This window comes from Balaenoptera acutorostrata, chromosome 20, assembly GCF_949987535.1.
Source record: "Balaenoptera acutorostrata chromosome 20, mBalAcu1.1, whole genome shotgun sequence".
Classification (NCBI taxonomy): Eukaryota; Metazoa; Chordata; class Mammalia; order Artiodactyla; family Balaenopteridae; genus Balaenoptera; species Balaenoptera acutorostrata.
The window spans coordinates 53,268,707-53,292,213 of NC_080083.1; the positions used below are offsets into that span (position 1 = coordinate 53,268,707).

Below are 23,507 nucleotides of genomic sequence, written 5' to 3' on the forward strand. Positions count from 1 at the left end.
CGAGAGTTCTGAGAAAACCTCACAGCCAGCGGGGCCAAGTGTGTGACTCTGCCAGGCGGGCGCGGCGGCAATGCCAGCTGGCCGAGCACTCCCACCGGGTGGATTACACAAGATCCAGTTGTTTGTTCTTCCTTGAACCCCTCAGGTGGATTTCTTGACATAGACTTTACCAAGCGGGAAGACAAAAAACAAAACAAAAAACTTGCTTCCCCGAAACCCAAAGCCCTGCTGGCGGGAGGGAATGCTGCCCTGACTAGGGGGCCTTTCTGGGTCCTTTTTTTTTTTTTAACCAATGTTGGTTTCTTGTTTTAATTTTTATTTATTTATTTATTAGTCTATTTATTTATTTATTTCTGGCCGCTCTACGAGGCTTGCGGGATCTCAGTTCCCTGATCAGGGATTGAACCAGGACCACGGAAGTGAAAGCCCGGAATCCTAACTACTAGGCCACCAGGGAACTCCCACTGGGTCTTTGCGGGCCTTGCTTTCTCTCAGGGTCCCCTGAGGACAGAGCACTTCACGTCGTGAAGCAGTGGAACAGCCCAGCTTCTCCCAGGGTTCACTTTTTTTAAAAAAAATTTTTATTGACATACAGTTGCTTTACAATGTTGTGTTAGTTTCTTCTGTACAGCAAAGTGAATCGGCTCTATGTATACATATATCCCCTCTTTTTTGGATTTCCTTCCCATTTAGGTCACCGCAGAGCACTGAGTAGAGTTCCCCGTGCTTTGCAGTAGGTTCTCATTAGTTATCTATTTTATACGTAGTTATCAATAGTGTATATATGTCAATCCCCATCTCCCAGTTCATCCCACCCCCCCTCCCAGGGGTCACTTTAACGTAGAAGAAGTGGTTGTGGGACAGCCTGCCAGGTACAGTGCAGAGGTCACCACCAACAACCAGGCCAGAGATGGAGGCAGGATAGGAATTTGACAGGGAGATGCCACACACAGTCACTTTGGAAGCAAGATGGCCAGCCTTCTACCCACTCTTTCAATATTCTTGGACTTATTCCACAGACTCTTCAAAGTGCTCAAGATAACGCAGCTCCGTGGCAGGCCTTCCTTCCTTCCCACCTGCTGGTCTGTGTAGCCTTTGCATGGGTCAGGGACTGGCCAGTCCTACGGCTGATCTGGCATGGGCATCCTGCCTGAGTGAGCCAGGAAGAGATAGGAAAGATGAGAAAATATATTTTGGAGTGGAGGAAACTGAGAAATTCTAAATCAGTAACCCATTGAGGTTTTTTAGTATTATTATTGGGATAAAATACAGTTTACCATCTCATCCATTTTTAAGTGTACAGTTTGTAATGTTAAGTACATTCACACTGTTGTGCAACCGTCACCACCACCCATCTCTAGAACTCTTTCATCTTGTAAAACTGAAGCTCTATTCATTAAACTCTAACTCCCCATGCTCTCTCCCCCAGCATCCCGTAATCTACTCTCTGTCTCTATGAATTTCACTATTCCAGGCACCTCATATAAGTGAAATCCTACAGTATGTGTCATTGTGTGGCTGGCTTACCTCACTGAGCAGAATGTCTTCAAAGTTCATTCATATTGTAGCCTGTGTCAGGATTTCTTTCCTTTTTCAGATGGAATACTATTCCATTGTATGTATAGACCACATTTTGTTTATCCATTCATCTGTCGATGGACACTTATTTTGTTTCCACGTATTTTAGAGAAATGGCTATTGTGAATAATGCTGTTATGAACATTGGTTTACAAATATCTGTTTGAGTTCCTGCCTTCAATTCTTTGGGACAACCTGATTAAAAAATCGATGCCAGGGCCCTTCTGAGAATGACTCCAGCCAGCCCTTCTGGCTTCCTTATCATTCCTTCCGCACATGCCCTGCGCCTGCCGAGGCTCTTCCTTCCACCCAGAGACACTCAGGACCAGCCCCTGTGCCACCTCCTCTGGGACGGAGCCTTTCCAGGGACCACACCCCCTGCCCTGGGTGATGCTTTTCTCTGACACCTCCCACCGCTTTGTGCTTCAGTGACAGCAGCACGTGGTCCATGTGCTGTCATCATCCACTTACCCATGATCCTCAGCTTAGCTTTCCTATGAGATCCCCATCCTCTGGTGGGCAGGGAACCGGCTTCCTCAAGTCTTCCTTGAATGAAGTCAAGTGTTATAGAGAAGAGTGATTGATTCAATTTAATGAGTCAAACTGAATAAAAGTTTAGACTGTTCTATTTTAATTGTGCCTCAGCCATTATTCTAAAATGGTTTCTACAAGCTACCTTCAAATGCGTGAACACACGAAGCAAGGCTTGGGAGAAGAGTCACCAAGCTGCTGACGAGGATGGCTTCTTGGGGGGCACACTGGACAGAGTGGGGAGGTGTCAGGAGGGGCACTTCCACTGCTGATTTTGCACACTTTGGTATATTTTGAATTTGTTAACCACAAAAATGAATGTATTTATTACTTGCAAAAGTTAAGCAATAAAAAATGCAAGGAGTATACTCCAATGTAAAATTATTTACAATATGAGATCATTTCCATTCCTTCACTAGGAGGAAAGTTAAACTCAACAATGTAAGAGCAAAATGAATTTCTGTTCCCAGGGCAGTGCCATTTCCCCTGTAGGACGTACCTAGTGATGGGTGCCTTTTTCCAGCATGTGTTGCTTATTTGACCTGTTAATGCTCTCTGCGCTCTTTGCTTTACTTGTTCTTCTCCCCACCTCAGGCCTCACCCAGGCTTCCTGAGACCACCCTCAAGAGTGTCTGCTCCCAGCCCCTTGGCCTCCTGCCTCTGTGCCCATGTCCCCATGACATAGTCACTCCCTTATGTGTCTGCTCCTCGTTCTCCACCAGAATGAAAGTCCACATGTCTGGGGACGGCATCCAGCTGTCCCCAGAACAGGGAGGCACTGAGAATTTTGTGTTGAATAAACAAGTATTGACTGAGGTCATGCTTTGTGCCTTTGCCAGGAGATATGCAGGCTGAATCAGACAGGGGAGTGTGGGGACACAGTGACTTCTTTTTATTGAGGTATCATTCACATGACGTAAAACTCACCCTTTATTTATTTTTTTAAAATATTTTATTGAAGTATATTTTACACGAATTGAAACAGAGGTCTTTTTTTTTTTTTTCTTTTTTTTGGCCACGCGACATGCATGATCTTAGTTCCCTGACCAGGGATCAAACCTGCGCCCCCTGCAGTGGAAGCACAGAGTCTTAATCACTGGACCGCCAGAGAAATCCCAAAACTCACCTTTTAAAAGTGTACAAAGCAACGGCATTTAGGACATTCACAAAGTTGTACCATCCCCACAATCTAATTCCAGAATATTTTCATCACTCCAAAATAGAAACTTCATATCCATCGCAGTTAAACCCCACTCCTCCCCCGCCTCAGCCCCTAGCAACCACTAATCTGCTTTCTGTCTCTATGGATTTACCTGCTCTGGACATTTCATATAGATGGAGTCATGCAATATGTGTGTGGCCTTTTGTGACTGGTTTCTCTCACTTAGTATGTTTTCAAGATTCCTCTGTGTTATAGCATGTATCAGTACTTCACTAATTTTATGGCTGAATAACATTCCATTGTATGGATATACTACATTTTGTTTATCCATTATTCAGCTGATGGATATTTGTGTCATTTCCCCTTTGGGGCTATTATGAATAATGTTGCTATGAACATTAATTCATATACAAGTTTTTGTGTGGATATATATTTTCAATTTTTTTGAGTATATACCTAGGAGTGGAACTGCTGGGTCATATATGGTAACTCGATATTTAACTTTTGAGAAACTTCCAAATTGTTTTCCACAGTAGCTGCACTATTTTTCATTCCCATCGGCAATGTATAAAGGTTCTAATTTCTCCACAACGTCACCAACACTTATATTTTCCATCTTTGGCTTTTATTGTAACCATCCTAGTGGATGTGAAATGGTATTTCATTGTACTTTTTTTTTTTTAATTTATTTATTTATTTATTTATTTTTGGCTGTGTTGGGTCTTCGTTTCTGTGTGAGGGCTTTCTCTAGTTGCGGCGAGCGGGGGCCACTCTTCATCGCGGTGCGCGGGCCTCTCACTATCGCGGCCTCTCTTGTTGCAGAGCACAAGCTCCAGATGCGCAGGCTCAGTAGTTGTGGCTCACGGGCCCAGTTGCTCTGCGGCATGTGGGATCTTCCCAGACCAGGGCTCGAACCCGTGTCCCCTGCATTGGCAGGCGGATTCTCAACCACTGTACCACCAGGGAAGCCCTCATTGTACTTTTGATTTGCATTTCCCTAATGGCTAATGATGTTGGGCATCTTTTCGTGTGCTTATTGGATATTTGTATATTTTCTTTTTTAATTAATTAATTTATTTTTGGCTGCGTTGGGTCTTCATTGCTGCGTGCGGGCTTTCTCTAGTTGCAGCGAACGGGGGCTACTCTTAGCTGTGGTGAGCGGCTTCTTAGCTGTGGTGAGCGGCTTCTCATTGCCGGTGGCTTCTCTTGTTGAGGAGCATGGGCTCTAGGCGCGCGGGCTTCAGTAGCTGTGGCACGCAGGCTCAGTAGTCGTGGCTCACGGGCTCTAGGGCGCAGGCTCAGTAGTTGTGATGCACGGGCTTAGTTGCTTGGCGGCATGTGGGATCTTCCCGGACCAGGGCTCAAACCCTTGTCCCCTGCATTGGCAGGCGGATTCTTAACCACTGTGCCACCAGGGAAGTCCTGTATATTTTCATTAGAGAAACATCTATTCAGATAGATCCATTGTTTAATTGGGTCAGTTGTCTTTTTGTTGTTGTGTTCTAATTTTTTTATATATATATTCTGGGTACTAGTCCTTTATCAAATATGTGATTTCAAATATTTTCTCCCATTCTGTGGATTGTCTTTTCACTTTCTTGATAGTTTCCTTTGAAGCTCAAAAGTTTTTAATTTTAATGAAGTCCGATTTATCTATATTTTCTTGGGTTGCTTGTGCTTTTGATGTCATTGAAGAAACCACTGCCTAATCCAAGGTCATGAAGATTTATGCCTGTGTTTTTTCTAAGAGTTTTATAGTTTTAGCTCTTACATTTAGATCTTTGATCCATTCTGAGTTAATTTTTGTATATGGTATGAAGTAAGGGTCCAAATTCATTCATTTGCCCGTAGAGATCCAGTTGTCCTAGCATCAGTTGTTGAAGACTATTCTTTCTCCCACTGAGTTGTTTTGGCACCCTTGTTGAAAACCAATTGACCATCAATGTATGGGTTTATTTCTAGATCATCTATTCTATTCCATTGATCAATATGTCTGTCCTTATGGCAGTACCACTTTATGGTGTATTTTGGAATTGAAAAGTGTGAGTCCTCCAACTTTGTTCTTCCTTTTCAATATTGTTTTGGATATTCTGGGTCCCTTGCATTTCCATAATATTTTTGGATCAGCTTGTCAATAACTCCAAAAAAGGCAACTAGGATTTTGATAGGGATTGTGTTGAATCTATGGATCAATTTGGGGAGTACTGCCATCTTAGCAATATTAAGTCTTCCAATCCATAAGCACGGATGACTTTCCATTTGTTTAGGTCTTCTTTAATTTGCTTCAACAACGTTTTTGTAGTTGTTGTTGTGCAAATCTTTTACTTTGTGTGTGTGTGTTATAAATGGAATTGTTTTCTTAATTTTGTTTTTGGATTGTTTGTTGCTAGTGTATAGAAATGCAATTAATTTTTGTAAACTGATCCTGTATCCTTCAACTTTGCTGAATTCATGTATTAGTTCTAACAGGTTTTTTTGTGTGTAGGTCTTAATTCCTAAGGATATTCTATATGCAAGATCATATCATCTGCAAACAGATAATTTTACTTCTTTCTTTCAGAAAATGCTGATGCTTTTTTGTTCGTTTGTTTTTCCTTGCCTAATTGCTCTAAGTAGAACCTCTAGTAGAATAGAAGTGGTGAGAGCAGAAATCCTTGTCTTGTTCCTGATCTTAGGGGGAAAGCTTTCAGTCTTTCACCATAGAGTATTATGTTAGCTATGGGTTTTTATAGATGCCCTTTATTAGATTGAGGAAGTTCCTTTCTATTTTTAGTTTGGTAAGTGTTTTCATCATGAAAGGTGTTGGATTTTTGTCAAATGTTTTTTCTGAAGCTATTGAGATGATTATGTGGTTTTTGTTCTGTATTTTATTAATCTGGTGTATTATATTGATTGATCTTCATATGTTGAACCACCCTTGCATTCCTGGCATAAATCCCACTTGGTCATGGTGTATATTCCCTTTTATATGTTGTTGGATTTGGTTTGCTAGTATTTTGTTGAGAATTTTGTGTCTCTATCATGAGGGATATTTGTTAGGGCCTAGAATGTTATGTTCTTGTGATGTCTTTGTCTGGTTTGGGCATCACGAAGTGACTTAATACAAAATCCAAAGCAAAACACACAGAAGAGAATGATAAATTTCCAAGGATTTTGCAAGAAATAAAGGCAAATCAGCATATATTGGGTACCTGTGACACATCAGATACTCTGCTCAGCAGCTTCCCTTAGGTCAAAAGAAAACAACACAGACAAACTGGGTCTTGGAGAGTGAAAAGAACAGGAATAGAGACAGGAGAGCAGGCAACCCAGAGGGAGGGACCCAAGGACGCAAATGTGCAGAGAGAGGGCCTTATGGGGTGGAAAGACGTGAGTTGTCCAGTTTGCCTAAGATACAGTGGGAACATGTAAAGGGGTATAACTTGGTTGAATAATGTCCCCATAAATCCATGTCCACCGGGAACCTCAAAATTCCACTTTATTTAAAAAGAGGGTCTTTGCAAATGTAATTAGTTATGCTGAGGCCATTCTGGATTAGGGTGTGCCCTAATCCAATGACTTATAAGAAAAGAAAACGGGGACACAGAGACCCACACACAGAAGGAAGAAGGCCATGTGAAGACAGAGGTAGAGACTGGAGTGATGTATCATAGGGGTCCCCAACCCCTGGGCCATGGACTGCTATTGGTCTACAGCCTGTTAGGAACCCGACCGCACAGCAAGAGGTGAGCAGATAGCGAGCGAGCGAACAAAGCTTCATCTGCCGCTCCCCATTGCTCGCATTACTGCCTGAGCCATCCCCCCACTACCAACAACCACCCCCCACCTTCCGTGGAAAAATTGTCTTCCACGAAACCGGTCCCTGGTACCAAAAATGTTGGGGACTGCTGATGTATCACATGCCAAGGAAAGCCAAGGATTCCACCAAAAGCTGGAAGAGGCAGGGAAGGATCCTCCCCTAGACCTTCACAGGGAGCTTGGCCCTGCTGACACCTTGATTTTGGACTTGGGGTCTCCAGAACTGGGAGAGATACATTTCTATTGCTCAAAGCCGTACAGTGTGATGTAGTAATACAAGGAGGAACAGGCAAAGGTGAGCTGAGGTTAACTTGTGGAGTGTATCACGTGCCAGGCTGAGGACTGGGGCTTTACTGGCAGACAAAAATCTGACTGCTGACGGTTTCAGATCCAGGAGCATGGGGCAACGGGGAGCAGTAGGTATGTTTTTCAGGGACATTCTTTAAGAGATGCTTTTTAAAATAGAATTTTGTTTTCCTCTGTATCTTCCTTTTAAGTCGTTGCCGTTGTCTCTGGAAGTCACACACCATAGGAGTCAGGAGTTTGAGCTTTGGATGAGCCATGCCTGGCCCATCCCTGCTCTGCCATTTACCATCTGTGAAATTTGAGGGTGATGTTCCTGGCCTCAGTCTATTTAGCTATAAAATGGGGTTAATAATATCTCCTTCATAGTATTGGTATGAGAACGTCTTTAAAGCAATCAGCAGAGCTCCTGGCACATAGGAAACCTCAAATAAAGGGTAACTGTGATGATAATTGGTCCTTGATACCTCACTTTTTCTTTTCTTTTTTTTTCTTTTTGAAATTATCCTTATAGGTTTTGCAATATAAAAGCTAATATGGACTTCTTGTTTAAAAAAAGATAGAAGATTAGCTTATTGTTTCTTTTTTTTTTTTATAGGGAGCATTTTCTTTTTTCTTTTTTTAAATTTTATTTATTTATTTTATTTATGGCTGTGTTGGGTCTTTGTTTCTGTGCGAGGGCTTTCTCTAGTTGTGGCAAGCGGGGGCCACTCTTCATCGCGGTGCGCGGGCCTCTCACTATCGCGGCCTCTCTTGTTGCGGAGCACAGGCTCCAGACGCGCAGGCTCAGTAATTGTGGCTCACGGGCCTAGCCGCTCCGCGGCATGCGGGATCTTCCCAGACCAGGGCTCGAACCCGCGTGCCCTGCATTGGCAGGCAGACTCCCAACCACTGCGCCACCAGGGAAGCCCCTAGCTTATTGTTTCTGATTATCAAAATGATACATTATTCCTTTTAGAAAATGTGTAAGATAAAGAACAAGATGAAAATAAACTATAATGCCATCTAGAGATGATCTTTATTGTAATTTTGGTGTAGTTTTCTACTCATATATTTATGTAGATTTAAAATATTTATAAATATACATTATATACAAAACCATATTGTATCATTTCATATAATTTTTCATCCTACTTTCTTCATTCAACATAATAGCATTTTCTTTGGTTATTAAATACTTTTATAAAATGTTTTATAGTAGCTTAATGGCATTGTATCATATGCATGTGCCACAATATATTAAAATATTCCTTATTGCTAGAAATTAGGTAATAATACTGAGTTGAATATTGGTATTTTTTACAACTTTATTGAAGTATAATTGAGGTACAATAAATTGCATATATTTAAAGTGCACAATTTGCTGCGTTTTGACATACGTACGCTGGTGAAACCATCACCACAATCAAGATAATGAACATCCATCACCCCCCAAACTTTCCTGTGTCCCTTTGTAACCCATGCCTCCCTCTAGCCCCTACCTCAACAACGACTTATCTGCTTTCTATCACTGTGGATTAGCTTGCGTTTCCTAGAACTTTATATAAATGGAATGCCCGCAGTATGGTTTTTTTTTGTTCTGGCTTCTCTCACTCAGCATAGTGATTTTCTGATATATCCACATTGTTGTGTATATCAGCAGTTGATTCACTTTTATTGCTGAGTCTGATCCCATGGCATGTATATATCACGATTTGTTTATCCATTCACCTGATGATAAACACTGGGTTGTTTCCAGTTCTTAGCTATTACAAATAAAGCTGCTACAAACATGGTGTAGATGTCTTGCATATGGACATAATGTTTGGATTTCTCTTGGTAAATAACTGGGAGTGTAATGGCTGGGTCATATGGTAGGTGTGTGTTTAACTTTTTAAGAAACCGCCAAACTGTTTCCCAGAGTGGTTGTACCACTTTACATTCCCATCAGCAGTGTGTTCCAGTTCCTCCCTATCCTTGTTAGCACTTGGTATAGTCAGTCTTTTAAATTTTAGCCATTCTCACAGGTGTGTAGGGGTATCTCATTGTGGTTTTAATTTGCATTTCCCTGATTACTAATGATGCTGAATATCTTTTCGTGTATAGTCTAGCTTTTCTCACTTAACATAATACATTTCAGATTCATCCATGTTGTGTGTATCAGTGGTTTCTTCATTTTTATTGCTTAAGTGTATTCCACTGTATAGTTGTACTGCTGTTTGCTTATCCATTCAGCAGTTGAAAGAAATACCTGTTGATTCTTGCTTTTGCAATTATGAAAAAACTGCTATAAACGTTCATACACTGATCTGTGTGTGAACACTTTTCATTTCTCTTGGAGTGAGATTGATAGGTTGTATGGTAAGTGTATGTTTGACTTTATAAGATACCACCAAACTATTTTCCAAAGTGGCTCTTTCATTTTCTATTCCCACCAGCAAAGTATGAGAGTTCCAGTTGCTCTGCATCCTGGCCAGCACTCTGTAACATCAGTTTTCATGTGTTTGTTTTTTAATCATTCTAATAGGTGTGTAGTGTGTCACATTGTATCTCCTTATATCACATTGTGGTTTCCGTTTCCATTTCTCTCATGATCAGTGATGTCATATGCTTATTTGCTTATCTGGCGAAGTCTTTTGGCAATTTTAAAATTGTGTTGTTTGTTTTATTACTGAGCTTTGAGGGTTCTTTATATATTCTGGATACAAATCCTTTATCAGATATGTGTTTTACAAATATCTTTTCCCAGTCTGTGGCTTGTCTCTTTATTTTCTTAACAGTGTCTTTCAAATATCAGAAGTTTTTCATTTTAATGAAGTCTGATTTATCACTTGTTTTCTTTTATAGATCATGCTTTTGGTATCACATCTAAGAAATATTTATCTAACAACACTACTGAGTTTTAAGAGTTCCTCATACATATTCTGGATACAAGTCTTTCATTGGATATATGTGTTATGAATATCTTCTCCCAGGCTGTGGGATGCATTTTTATTTTCTTTAATGACGTATTTTGAAGAAAAGAGTTTTCAGTTATCTAATTTATTAATTATTTATTTTATGTTTTGTGCTTTTTGTTTTCTAAGAAAACTTGGCCTATTCTAAGGTTGCAAAAGTATTCTTTTATGGATTCTTCTAGAAGTTTTAAAGTTTTAGGTATCACATCTAGGTCTGTGATCTATTTTGAGTTAATTTTTGTGTATGACATGAAGAAAGGGTTGATGTTAATTTTTTTTCATACAGATATCCAGTTCATCTAACATCAGTTGAAAAGCTATTCTTTCTCCATTGAATTGTCTTTGCATCTTTGTCGATAATTAACTGATCATATTTGCCTATTTCTGGGCTCTATTTTGTTCCATTAATTTAAAAGTTTGCTCTTTAAGCAATACCAGACTGCCTTGATTACTGTAGGTTTATAATAAGTCCTCCAACTTTCTTCTTCTTTTATTTATATTTGCTTTGGTTGTTCTAGGTCTTTTGCATTTCCATATGAATTTTAGAGTCAGCTTGTCAATTTCTACCCAGAAAATTCTGCTGGAATGTTGATTGGAATTGTGTTGAATCTGTAGATCTATTTGGCAAGATTGCCATCTTAACGATGTGACTGTTTCAATCCATGATCATGGTATATCTCTTCATTTATTTAGTTTTCCTTTAATTTCTCTCAGCAAGGTCTTATGTTTTTCAGTGTATAGGTCTTGAATGTCATTTGTTGGACTTATTCTAAGTATTTTTTAAATTAATTAATTTTAAAATTTATTTTTGGCTGTGTTGGGTCTTCTTTGCTGCATGCGGGCTTTCTCTAGTTGTGGTAAGCAGGGACTACTCTTCGTTGTGTGGTGCACAGCCTTCTCACTGTGGTGGCTTCTCTTGTTGCGGAGCACGGGCTCTAGGCACACACGGGCTTCAGTAGCTGTGGCACGTGTGCTCAGTAGTTGTGGCTCGCGGGCTCTAGGGTGCAGGCTCAGTAGTTGTGGCGCACAGGCTTAGTTGCTCCACAGCATGTGAGATCTTCCCAGACCAGGGCTCAAACCCGTGTCTCCTGCATTGGCAGGCGGATTCTTAACCACTGCGCCACCACGGAAGTCCCTATTCTAAGTATTTTATATGGGCTTTTTGCTACTATAAGTGGAATTTTTTATTTATTACATTTTCCAATTATGTGTTACTAGTCTTTAATGATACAATTAAGTTTTCTACATTAACCTTTATTTTATAACTCTGCTAAATTCACTGATTAGTTCTAATAGTTGTTTTGTAAATTCCATGGGATTTTTCATGTAAACAATTATATCATCTGCAAATGGGGACAGTTTTACTTCTTCTTTTCCAATATTTATGTGTTTCAGTTTCTCTTCTTGCCTCTTGCTGAGTGTAGAGCCTCCCAATCGTAGGCGGAAACAATTCAGTAGAATGTCTGCAGGTGCCCTCTATCATTCTGAAGTGGTACCCTTCTATTCCTAGTTGGCTGACAGCTTTTATCCTGAATGAGCAATAGATTTTTGTCAGAGGCTTTTTCTGTGTCTGTTCACATACATATTTTTTGTAGGTATCTCTGGCTGTTTTCTTAGGATCAATATCTGGAAATGAAAGTAAAGGGTCAAAATACATAAACATTTTTAAGCCTTTTGCATCCGATTTCCTAACTGCCATTGAGAGAAATCTGAACAGCATACAGTGCCCCTAGCTGTGCAAGAGTGTTTCCCCAAACTCTTACTTATACTATATTTCATAACTTTTTAATTATGCCAATTTCATAGACCACCCCTCAAATTGTATCTTGTTTCCATTTGCATTTATTTCATTACTCTGGACATGAAAATTTTATTGGTTAGTTGTATTTATTCTTTTTTTTTTTTTTTTTTTTTTTATTTTATTTATTTATTTATTTATTTATTTATTTTTGGCTGTGCTGGGTCTTCGGTTCGTGCGAGGGCTTTCTCTAGTTGCGGCAAGTGGGGGCCACTCTTCATCGCGGTGCGGGGACCGCTCTTCATCGCGGTGCGCGGGCCTCTCACTATCGCGGCCCCTCCCGTTGCGGGGCACAGGCTCCAGACGCGCAGGCTCAGCAGCTGTGGCTCACGGGCCCAGCTGCTCCGTGGCATGTGGGATCCTCCCAGACCAGGGCTCGAACCCGTGTCTCCTGCATTAGCAGGCAGATTCTCAACCACTGCGCCACCAGGGAAGCCCCAGTTGTATTTATTCTTTAGTGCTTTGTTTTTTCTTGTACCTTTGCCATTTTTTCTGTTGGGCATTCATTTTTTTAAATTTATATACTTTTTCTGTATTAAAGATATTAATCCTTGTCATATATATGTCCCAGTTTGTTCTTTGGCTTTTCATTTTAATAGAGTTTATTTTTTAGAGCAGTTTTAGGTTCATAACAAAATTGAGGGGAAAGTACAGAGATTTCCCATATACCCCTGCCCTTACACATGCAAAGCCTCCCCAGTACCAACATCCCCACCAGAGTGGTACATTTGTTACATTGGATGAACATACAGTGACACTTCATTATCCCCCAAAGTCCATAGTTTACATTACGATTCACTCTTGTACATTGCATGGGTTTTAAGAAATGTAATATAATGACATGTATCCACCACTATAATGTCATACAGAGTAGTTTCAGCACCCTAAAATTTTTCTGTGCTCCACCTATTTACTGCTTCCCACTCCCCCCAATCTCTGACAACCAGGATCTCTGACAAAAGGATAGTGATCCTTTTACTATCTACATAGTTTTGCCTTTTCCAGAATGTCATAGAGTTGGAATCATATAGTATGTTTCCAACTCTGCCTTTTCAGATTGGCTTCTTTCACTTAGTAATACGCACTTAAGTTTCCTCCATGTCTTTTTCATGGCTTGATAGCTCATTTCTTTTTATCGCTGAATAATATTCCATTGTCTGGATGTACCGAAGTTTGTTTATCCATTTACCTACCAAAGGACATCTTGGTTGCTTCCAAGTTCTGGCAATTATGAGGGGCCACCAAAGGGTGGTATTATTTCCAGCCCTCCTCCCCCAATCCTCCCCACCGCCATTCCACATGCACACAGCGCAATTTCTGAAACCTGCACACCCTTCCCAACACGCTGTGTCCTGCTCACCTCACAGGGCAGGCCAAGGTTTGCAGAAACCAGATCCAGGATGGACACTAGCTCCGACAGAGTCCGGGGTAAAGGCTCCTGCTCCCCTGCTGTGGTGGAAGGACTGGGGCCCTGAGGTGAAGGAGCCGCAGAGAGAGGGCCCCCCACACAACTTCTGGCAGCAACTTGCCTCCAGGCAAAAGTCTGCTTAAACCCTTTTACAACTCCTGAGGGGGAAATTATTTGCATTAATTAATTGACTGACTAATTAATTCAAGACACTATACTTGGGACCTACAGCTGGGGTTCCATCGACTTACTGTTCAACTGAATCAAAAGGCTCAGAAGGAAGAAAAGCAAGAGCCAACTTAGAAGTTTGGATTTTTAAAAATGTTAGAGTCTGGCCGCAATGTCTCTTTGACCTTGAGAACCACAATTCAATAATTTTGGAGGAAGGGAATTCCCTGGCCGTCCAGTGGTTAGGACTCCGTGCTTCCACTGCAGGGGGCATGGGTTAAATCCCTGGTCAGGGAACTAAGATCCTGCATGCTCCTTGTCATGACCAAAAAAAAAAAACCCAAAAATAATAATTTTGGAGGTTTCTTCCTTCCTGCTCGAGCTTTTTCTGAAAACAGACACTTCCCGTATATATCAGTTATCTATAGCCCCGTAACAAAGGACTCCAGAACTTAGCAACTTAAAACCACCATCTTCAGTTTGCTCCCAGGTCTTCCCGTTGGGCTGGGCCAAGTCAGGCTGTTCTGCTGGGTGCTCTGGGGCTTCCTCAGGCAGCTGTCACCAGCTGGGAGCTCAGCTGGGTGGAGGGTCTGAAATGGTCTCTGTCCGTGAGGTTTGGGGACTCTGATGCTGTCAGCTGAGTCTCTCTCTCCTTGTAGTCTCTCATCATTTGTGCCTGGGCTTCCTTACATGGTGGCAGGAGTATACCAAGAGTGAGAATACAGAAGGTTCTTGAGGCCAGGCTCTGGAGCTCATAGAATGTCACTCATACCACATCCTATTGGCCAAAGCCACTGGAAAGGCCAGCCCAGATTCAGGGGTGGGGAAACAAACACCACTCGAGGAATTTGGGGCCATATTTAATCTCCAAGTCTGTGCCTGACATTGCAGGAGTTGCCAGATGGACAAAGAACACACTTGCTATGTTTTGCTGTGGCAGAGCTGGCTTTTCTTATTCATTTCTGTTTTGCATTTTGGTGATCTTCAGAAAGAAATGCTATATTTCTTAGAGTTTAGCATCTTCTCCCTCTACCTATAAAACATTTTTAACTTATAGCATATTGGGAGTTATTGCCTTAGATAAACCATCCTTATAATTTTAATGTACCACACAATAATTTTACGAACAAGCCAAATTATATGCCGCACATATGAGTATTCTTAAAACCAAATTGCTCTGCATGTGTAAAAAGATAAAAAATAAAAATTATACATATTTCAATTTTCCCAAGATTTTATTTCCATTTTTTTTCTATGACTTCAAAATTCCCAGACATTTAACACTTTCATCCCAGGCATGAGTATTAAATCTCTGTGTTCTGCGCCAGGCTTGTGCTGAGAGCTGGGGATGCAGAAGAGCGAACGAGATACGGCCCAGCAAACGAGATACGGCCCTTAACCCCATGGCAATGGGTCTTGAGGTAGAAACAGATGTGGCCCTAGGTGACCTAGATGACTGAACAGTCATCTGCTATGACAGGCCCTAAATAACAGAGAACGAAGTCTTCTATCAACTTTGCTCCAGTTTGAACCGTGGAACCCCAGCTGTAGGTCCCAACATAATGTCTTGAATTAATTAATCAATCAGTTAATTAATGCAAATAATTTCCCCCTCAGGAGTTGTAAAAGGGTTTAGGCAGACTTCTGCCTGGGGGCAAGTTGCTGCAGGAAGGTGTTGGGGGGGCCTCTCTCCTGGGCTCCTTCCCCGCAGGACCCCAGTCCTTCCACCACGGCAGAGGAGCAGTGGCTTCGGCCGGGACTCTGCGAGAGCAAGTGTCCATCCTGGATCTGGTTTCTGCAAACCTTGGCCTGCCTTGTGGGGTGAACAGGACGTAGCATGTTGAGAAGGGCATGCAGGTTTTGGAGGATCGTGCTATGTGCGTGTGGAGTGGCGGTGGGGAGAACTGGGGGAGAGGGGCTGGAAATAATGCCACCCTTTGGTGGGCCCTCTCTGGCTGGGCTTGGAGGTGAGCCCGGATGGGCCGGCCCAGCTGGGGAAGCACGCCAAGCACATGCTCTCCGGCCACTGCAGCCTCATTGTTCAATAAGCAGATTATGAAATGCTGTGTGAAGCGGCATGGTGGGGGGCTGTCTTCAGACCTGCGGCTTGCCTTGTTTTGCAGACAGTCATTGCATAGTGCAGCCCTCGGGAAGACGGGGAATCCCTCAGCCTTTTTGGGTCCGAGTTTGCCGTGTGGCTGCGTGCTTCAGCTTGTCTACCTACCCTCCCATCCGGCTGTCTATCTTTACCTGAGTCTGTTTCCTGGGAGAGCGCAGGTGCCCCTCAGAAATGGGAGGACCTGGCTCAGCCCACTTCCTTAGGCAGGTGGGGAAGAACTGCACACCAGGCCCAGTGGTGTTCTAGAAGCAGCCAAGTTTCTAAAAAGGCCAGTCTTCCTCTTTGAGGAAGTTCCGAGTTAGAGGGATTGTGCTTGAACAATCCAGAGTAGCTTCATTTGGAGACCTGGTGCCCATCAGAGGAAGAGGTGCCTCAGGATTAATTGCCTCCGACACTTTTATGTTCTCGGCTGAAACAGGAAAGTGGGATAAAGTGATTGCAGTCTTACCTCTGTGGGATATTGGGGTTGGGATCCAGAACCGATGCTTGCCTTTGCTCTGGCGATACTTTAGCAGTCATCTGCTAGATGTCACTATTAAATCTCAAGAGACAGCATTTAACCTGTGGTGTAGCTGAATCCATGTGATAAAATATTTGGCAACCGAGGAGCCAAACAAAATTATTAATTTTTTAAAGAAGCAGAATAAGATAATGGGGTTGTATTGCTGAACTTTGAACTTAGAAGCAGTTAAAGACACTGGTGAAGACGTGGGCCACAAAGCTTGAGTTCAAATTCCAGCTCTACCACCTGCTAGCTGTGTGACCTTGGACAAGTTACTTAACCTTTCTGAGCCTCAATTCCTGTTTTGTACAATGGTGGTAATAACCGCCCATTTCCTAGGATTTATTGTGAAGCTTATATGTGATAAAAAGCACATGAAAAGTGGTTAACACAGAGCTAAGTGTTTACTATTAGTATTAATAGTATTATAACCCAAATGTTTCCTTATGGAACCACTATTTTTTCAGGAAAATACTGAACCAATTTGAACCCAAATGGAAGCCCCACGCTGTCTAAAATGGTCACAAAACAGCTTCTTTTAGTAAGCCCTGAAAACCAGGGTGCCCAGCACTGAGCACTGTTCATTCTACACGAAGCCATGTTATTATCTTTGCTGTGCAAAAGAGGAAACAAAGGCTCAGAGAGGCTTGGTAACTTGCCCAAGGTCACACAGCAAGGGCTCAAACCCAGTCAGTAGGACCTCATCTGCCATTATGACAACCTAATATCTCTGTTGAGGTGGAACAAAATTTGATCACAAAAATGCTTTCCCATCCACATTAAAGTGTAATTGGGCAAGACCTATGATAGGATTCATTTGTTCATTCATTCATTCATTCATTCATGGGTGTCCGTGGACAGCCTCTATGTGCCCAGCGTGTTCGGCTATATCTCTGAGTGTGCATGCATGTTTAAATGGTTTCCCCAGCCCTCCCTGCCCTTCCCCCATGGCTGCACAACAGAGAAACGTGTGGCCCTCACATGACTTGCTCCACCAGCTCCCCCTCCAGCATGGACGCCCACCTGCAGTTCCCGGACAGCAGTGGCCTCCTGCAGCCCCCACGCTGGGACGAGCCGCAGCGGGCCTGCGCCTTGGAGCAGATCTGCGGTGTGTTCCGAGTGGACTTGGGTCACATGCGCTCCCTCCGCCTCTTCTTCAGGTGAGGCCCTCTTGGCCATGTCCTGGAAGCTGCCTGTGTGCCGTGTCCCGGGGGGCCATGCTTGGGTCCAGCGCCCCTGCATCCCCAAACATCTGCTTCCCAACATCACTAGTCTCGTCAGCAGTGCCCCCTACAGCTGCCCCACAGGAGCTGGGCCTGGGTAGCTCCCAAACTCTTTCCTCTGCTTTCAGGGTGATGGTAAGCAGCTGTTGCTTGGAGCTCTGGTTTGGGGAAAGACGACGAACCAGGGCTACACAGAGAGCAGTTGCTGCAAGCTGCCCCTGGTCACCCACCCAGAGGCCCAGCGTGCTCAGAATAGGCCATGGCTTTCTAGAGGGAGGCACCCTTTCCTTCATTATGGGGAGCCATCCTTTTTAGTTCCCTGCCTAATGGCCACCTCACGTCTCTCTTCCTGAAAGGCAGGGTGGCCCAGCCGCAGGAAAGCACCAACCAAGACTGGTGCTTAGAAGAAGCAGGCGTGTCTCTGTGGGAGTTCCCAGACCCAGAGCCACATCCCGCCTTTCATGGAAGGGAAGTCAAGGTCGGGCGATGGCCCTGAGGCATGTGTCGTGAATTTCCCCGGAGGATTCTCCCAGAGTGCCTTCCATGCCTGATGGGGAAGCCTGCTGGAGGGGCGTCCCTTAGCGCCCGCCCCATCTAGGTTCAAAACCTGATTCCCCATCAGGGCATCCACCCCCAGGACTCCTGGAGAGAAGGGAGGATATGACCTGGCAGGCAAGGGTGGGGACAGAAGGCTGCTCTGGCAGGTCTCCTGGGAGTGAGGACAATACAACCTGGGGTCTCCCAGGAAGGGAGCTGCTTTGCCTTCTTCAGCAAAGGGGGTGATGGCCTCTGTTGGGGCATAATTCTGTCCCCTTGCCGCCAGCAGCCAGACTCCAGGGGGACTTTCTGTTTCCTGCCTCTGAGGTTGGCAATAGGGGCCTCTGATTATACTTGGAAATAAAAACCCATGTTTACATATTCATGGGTCTGTTCTCTTCCCCCCTCCGATGGCCACTCAGCGATGAGGCCTGCACCAGCGGCCAGCTGGTCGTCGCCAGCCGGGAAAGCCAGTACAAGGTGTTCCACTTCCACCACGGTGGCCTGGACAAGCTGCCCGACGTGCTTCAGCAGTGGAAATACTGCGCAGAGACGCACCTCAAAGACCAGGTAGCCCGGAGGAGGGTTGGGGACTGTCCCCAGGGTGGGGAGGCCCTGTACCACCCCTGGAGGCACCTGGCTGCTGAGGCACCACACCCCCCCCATTCCCCCCTCCCCTCCAACGGGGGCCCAGGACATTGGTTCTCTCCCCCGGAGACCCATGCCTCTCCGGTGTGACCCGTGGTGGCTGGGGGCCTACAGACCAGCAATTTGGGATTTGAAACATGTGCCCAGGCTTCTTGTAAAGGCAGTACTCCGCACTTGAAAAATCATGTTTTGACAAGGCTTCCTGCCATATTTTGCTCAATCTACATACAAATGTAATAAGAGCTCTTTAATTATCTGGTTAAGATACTGTATGTGCTTATTAGAAACGGGCTGACTTTAAAATTCCCTTCCTTCCCACAGAGCCTCCTGCTGGCTTCCCTTATTACAGTAGCATGGCTTTTTTTCCCCCCTACATTGAACAACCTTTGATTTTTGAATTAAATGTCAGCTGCAGTTTTGCCCTGGATCCGTGACTGCCCGTGGAGACAACCTGACAGGCGGGCTCCCCGCTCGCAGAACAGCCATCCCTTTGTATGTGGCCAATCACATGTAATTTATTGCAGGCCCTCCCGGCAGAGGGAAGTTGTCCGTCCGAGGCATTAATTCCGTCTTTGCGGCGGGGCTGGAGGGAGAGTGGGGGGCGGCGGTCGATGGGAGTGGGCCGGGAGCCGGGAGCGCGAGGGGGGACCATGGTAAGAAGACGGTATTTTCATTTGAATTGTGTCTAATTACACTTGCCATTTAGGGGTTTGTATGCGGGGGAGAGGCGTCTCCCTCCTTTCGGAAGAGAGTGAGGAAGGCTTACATCCCGCGAAGAGCGCGGCTGGCTTCGAAAGCGAAGCGGCTGAGACACTGATCCCCAACTGTCCTCTCGTCCAGCAGGTCGCCGACGAAAAGACGTGCATGCAGTTCTCCATCCGGCGTCCCAAACTGCCGTCTTCCGAGACGCACCCCGAGGAGAGCATGTACCGACGGCTGGACGTCGCGGCCTGGCTCCGCCACCTGAACGCGCTGGGCCAGGTGGAGGAGGAGTACAAGCTCCGCAAGGTGAGGCCCGGTGTGCCCGCAGGGCCCGATTCAGGACCAGGGGTCGGGGCCGTGCCCACGGGCCGCCTCCGGGGGGTGCGTCCGCTGGTGCCAGAGCTGGCTGTGTGAACGCGCCCGATAGAGCAATCAAAGCCGCTGCGATGAAAAAGCAACCTCCGGAGCGGGTTTGGAGGACCCCGCGTCAGCCTGTATAGCAGAGCTCGCAGCCCGCGCCGCGATTCCAAAACCGGGATTAGGCCCTGACGTGAGAACGACAGGTTAATCTGAGTGCCGCACCAGGGGGGGCATTGACATTGAAATGAGCCTGGTTTGTGTCCTGTATGGGAATGGGGGGCCGGCACTTTCCCCTTCCAAACATGTGCAAATTGCAGCGATCTGAATCAAGGCATCAGTTGTCAAGAAGGCGCAGCAAAGCCACCAAAACACAGATCTCCGGGGATTTGGGGGTCCTTTGAGCGGCCCTGCTTTGGCCCCTCCCCAACTTTTGCCGCTTCCTCCAGGCCATTTTCTTCGGCGGCATTGATGTGTCAATCCGGGGGGAGGTCTGGCCCTTCCTGCTGCGTTATTACAGCCACGAGTCGACGTCGGAGGAGAGGGAGGCGCTGCGAGTGCAGAAGAGAAAGGAATACGCCGAGATCCAGCAGAAAAGGTGACCGCGGCGACCGGCCGGGGCCCCCTCGAACCGCGGAGGGAAACGAAACCCACCCCAGCGCCGCGGAGGGAAACCCACCCCAGCGCCGCGGAGGGAAACCCACCCCAGCGCCGCGGAGGGAAATGCCATTTGGAAAGGCAATTTGAGGTGCAATTCAGCATTGATAATATGTTCCGTGACCCATAGTTTCCTTGAAAAATGGGTCTCCCAGGACCGTGAGCGATGGGGCTGGATAAGTGCAGTTATTACCCCAGCGCCCGGCCCCGGGACTGGCTCTCTTTAGCTCGCATGTCAAGATTTTAGAATTCTTTTTCAACGTACTTAACGAGGCGCTGACATCCTTCCGCAGAACGCCGGGGTGGCGGGGTGTTTGGGGGGCGCTGGGACTGCTGAGGTCTGTTTGGGCCTCGCTGATCCCGCGGCTGCGGTCAGCTCTCTGTTTGGGACCCGTGAGGCCGAGTTAATGTTTGGAAAGCCTTGTGCACCCCCCCACCCCCAGGTCAGTGGGAGCCGGAGGGTTTGCCAGCGGCCCCGGTTCCTATCTGGGAGCAGGGCTGGGCGGGACGCCCGCGCCAGCCGGGAGCGTATGTGCCGCTGGCTGACCGCCCCCCGCGGGCGCTCTGCTCCATGCCAGGCTCTCCATGACCCCTGAAGAGCACAGAGCGTTCTGGAGGAACGTGCAGTTCACCGTGGACAAGGACGTGGTACGGACAGATCGAAGCAACCAGTTCTTCCGAGGAGAAGGCAATCCCAATGTGGAGAGCATGAGGTATCCCCCGCCCCCGGGCCAGCATGGTTCCTCCCCCCTCGGTTTCACTCCCATCTGCCACCTCACCCCTCAGGCCTCAGCTGACCCTATGGGAAGTGGACCGGCAGCAGCTTCTGCAGGGGTCAGGGGTCTTTCCTCCAGGTTCAGTGCCCCAGAATCAGAGGGTCGTTAGCTATTTTAGGCAATGTCAGTGGGTCTCTTATTGTCCTAGAGACCCAGGGAAGGCCTGTAGGCCCCACCCGCTGGGCATCCACCAAGCCTAACCTTGCTTGTCTCACACCAGCCGTGGGCCAGCCTCCCCCTGAGTGTCTCTGCCTCCCATTGGGTGGTCTTCCAGATGATAAAGCCACACAGGGCTGAGGCTGGCATCTTTGACGTTCTGCTACCTCCTGGCAAATAATTGCACAAAATTAGCAGCCCATGAAAACGTTCCTGGCCAGCCCACCCTTTGTCACAGGCAGTTGACAATTAAGAAAATCAGACCCACATTCCTCCTTGCCCTGCTCTCGAGGGGCTGGGCTGGTGAGTGGCTAATTGCAGGCCATTACCTTTCCCCAGGCTCTGGAGACGCTCCCAGAGCTGCCCTCCTTCCTCTGAGATCAAGGTGAAAGATGGGGGCCCAGACAGCCCAGTGTCTCCAGCCTGGGGTTCTACTGGCCTGCACAACACACCGCTATGTTGTGGCCACCCTCTACTGACCTCCCTGCTCTCTGCACTGCGTCTCCAGGAGGATCCTGCTGAACTATGCGGTGTACAACCCAGCCATCGGCTACTCCCAGGGCATGTCGGACCTGGTGGCCCCCATCCTGGCCGAGGTCCTGGACGAGTCAGACACCTTCTGGTGCTTTGTGGGTTTGATGCAGAACACGATCTTTGTCAGCTCTCCTCGGGATGAGGACATGGAGAAACAGCTGGTGAGGCTCTCAGATGTGTATGGCTTGGCTGCTGTGGGTCAGCAAGCAGCAGAAAAGCCAGGGTCAGCCTTGCCGATGGACTATGGGGGGCTTAGCCCTGGGCCTCTGGGATAGGGCCAGCTCCCCCAGGAGGGACGCATGCTGTTCCCAGGTCCCAGGACATGTGTTGCCATCCCCACCTCACACTCCTGCAGGTCCAGAGTCTGGACTGTGCGGGGCCCTCCCCTTGTGGCTTCCCACCTCCCTGCATGTGGCATCCCAACCCAGGCTCCCTGGGAGACAAAGAAGGGGGGGTCCCTATCACACCTGACCCTGTGCTTTGTAAAATGGTTCCTCAGGTGCATCTGGGTCCCCTGCAGGGGTCCAACATAGCCAGGGTTCTGGGGCTGGGAATGGGAGGGGCTCCTGAAACCACCTCGAGGCCCACTGGATAGTCGTCACAACCATACCTCGAGGGCAGCAGGCTTGCTGTGCCCAGCCGACACCCCTCCCTTCATGGCCTCCCCTAACCTACACAGACCGGGCAGCACTGAAAATTGGGAGTGAGGAGGCAAAGCTGGGTAAGGCAGGGCCAGGAGTGCGCACTCTTTCCTTACCTAGCATCTGTGCACTCCGAGCACCTGCCGGGTGCTGCTGTCACTGGGAGATGTTCTCAGGTCCCCAGTCTGCAAGAGATTCTTGGTCTGGAAGCTGACAGTGTGAGGAGAGGATGCTGGGTGCCAGGGAGTGATACAGAAAGAGCTCTGGTGATAGAGATGGGAACCAAGACAGGCGTCCCAATGTCTCCTTGGACTAGGCCGACCCCACGGCACATGGGGTCTGGCCCTGGACACTGCCAGGCCTGCCGAGACTTGGCTGAGCAGAGCTCTCTGGGCAGTGACACTGGGTGCCCCGGTCAGGTTGGTGGCCCACATGCAATGAGGGTCGAGCTGAATGGAGGGCCTCAAATGCCAGGCCAAGGAGCGTGTCCCGTCGACTAGCCATTAGGAAGCCCTTGAAGACTATGGATGGGAGAGCAGAACACAGCAGGGGATTGGACAAGGGGGAGCCAGGAGCAGGCAGGTGGGGATTGGAAGGTGAGGGGCACCAGAGCAGTGGTGGGGGGCATCCGTGAGGGAGGGAGGGGGTCAGCTGCATGCGTGGACTTGACCCTGCTGTGGGCCACTGAGTGGAAAAACTGGCCAGTCGGGAAGGATCCTCAGAATCAGTTCCCGTGCCATCCCAGCGGCTGTCTCAAGTAGGAACAATGGGTCGCTTGTGTGGGAAGGGGCCTGTGAGTCACCAAGCCCCCACCCCAGGATCTGGCTGGGATCTCAGCTGAGCCTGCCCACTCTAGCCGAGCCTGCCCACTCCAGCCGAGCCTGCCCACTCTGTGCTCTCTGCATCGGCCCTGTGATGTCAGGTTTCCACGGTACCTGCGGAGGCAATTACAGGCTCTGATGCGATTCACCCC

At 46.7% G+C, this 23,507-nt stretch overlaps 1 protein-coding gene across 3 annotated transcripts in view; it reads left to right on the top strand.

Annotated features, from left to right (window-relative positions):
- TBC1D16 (TBC1 domain family member 16) overlaps nt 1-23,507 on the top strand; it is an 84,547-nt gene that overhangs the window by 50,936 nt on the left and 10,104 nt on the right. For 2 of the 3 annotated variants that reach the window (XM_057536875.1, XM_057536873.1), the window contains exons 4-9: nt 17,302-17,463; nt 18,486-18,633; nt 19,552-19,719; nt 20,220-20,368; nt 21,006-21,140; nt 21,868-22,054. In XM_057536875.1, coding sequence (XP_057392858.1) covers nt 17,302-17,463; nt 18,486-18,633; nt 19,552-19,719; nt 20,220-20,368; nt 21,006-21,140; nt 21,868-22,054 — 949 coding nt within the window. The remainder of the gene's footprint in view (nt 1-17,301; nt 17,464-18,485; nt 18,634-19,551; nt 19,720-20,219; nt 20,369-21,005; nt 21,141-21,867; nt 22,055-23,507) is intronic. The other variant, XM_057536874.1, reaches the window with a different exon arrangement.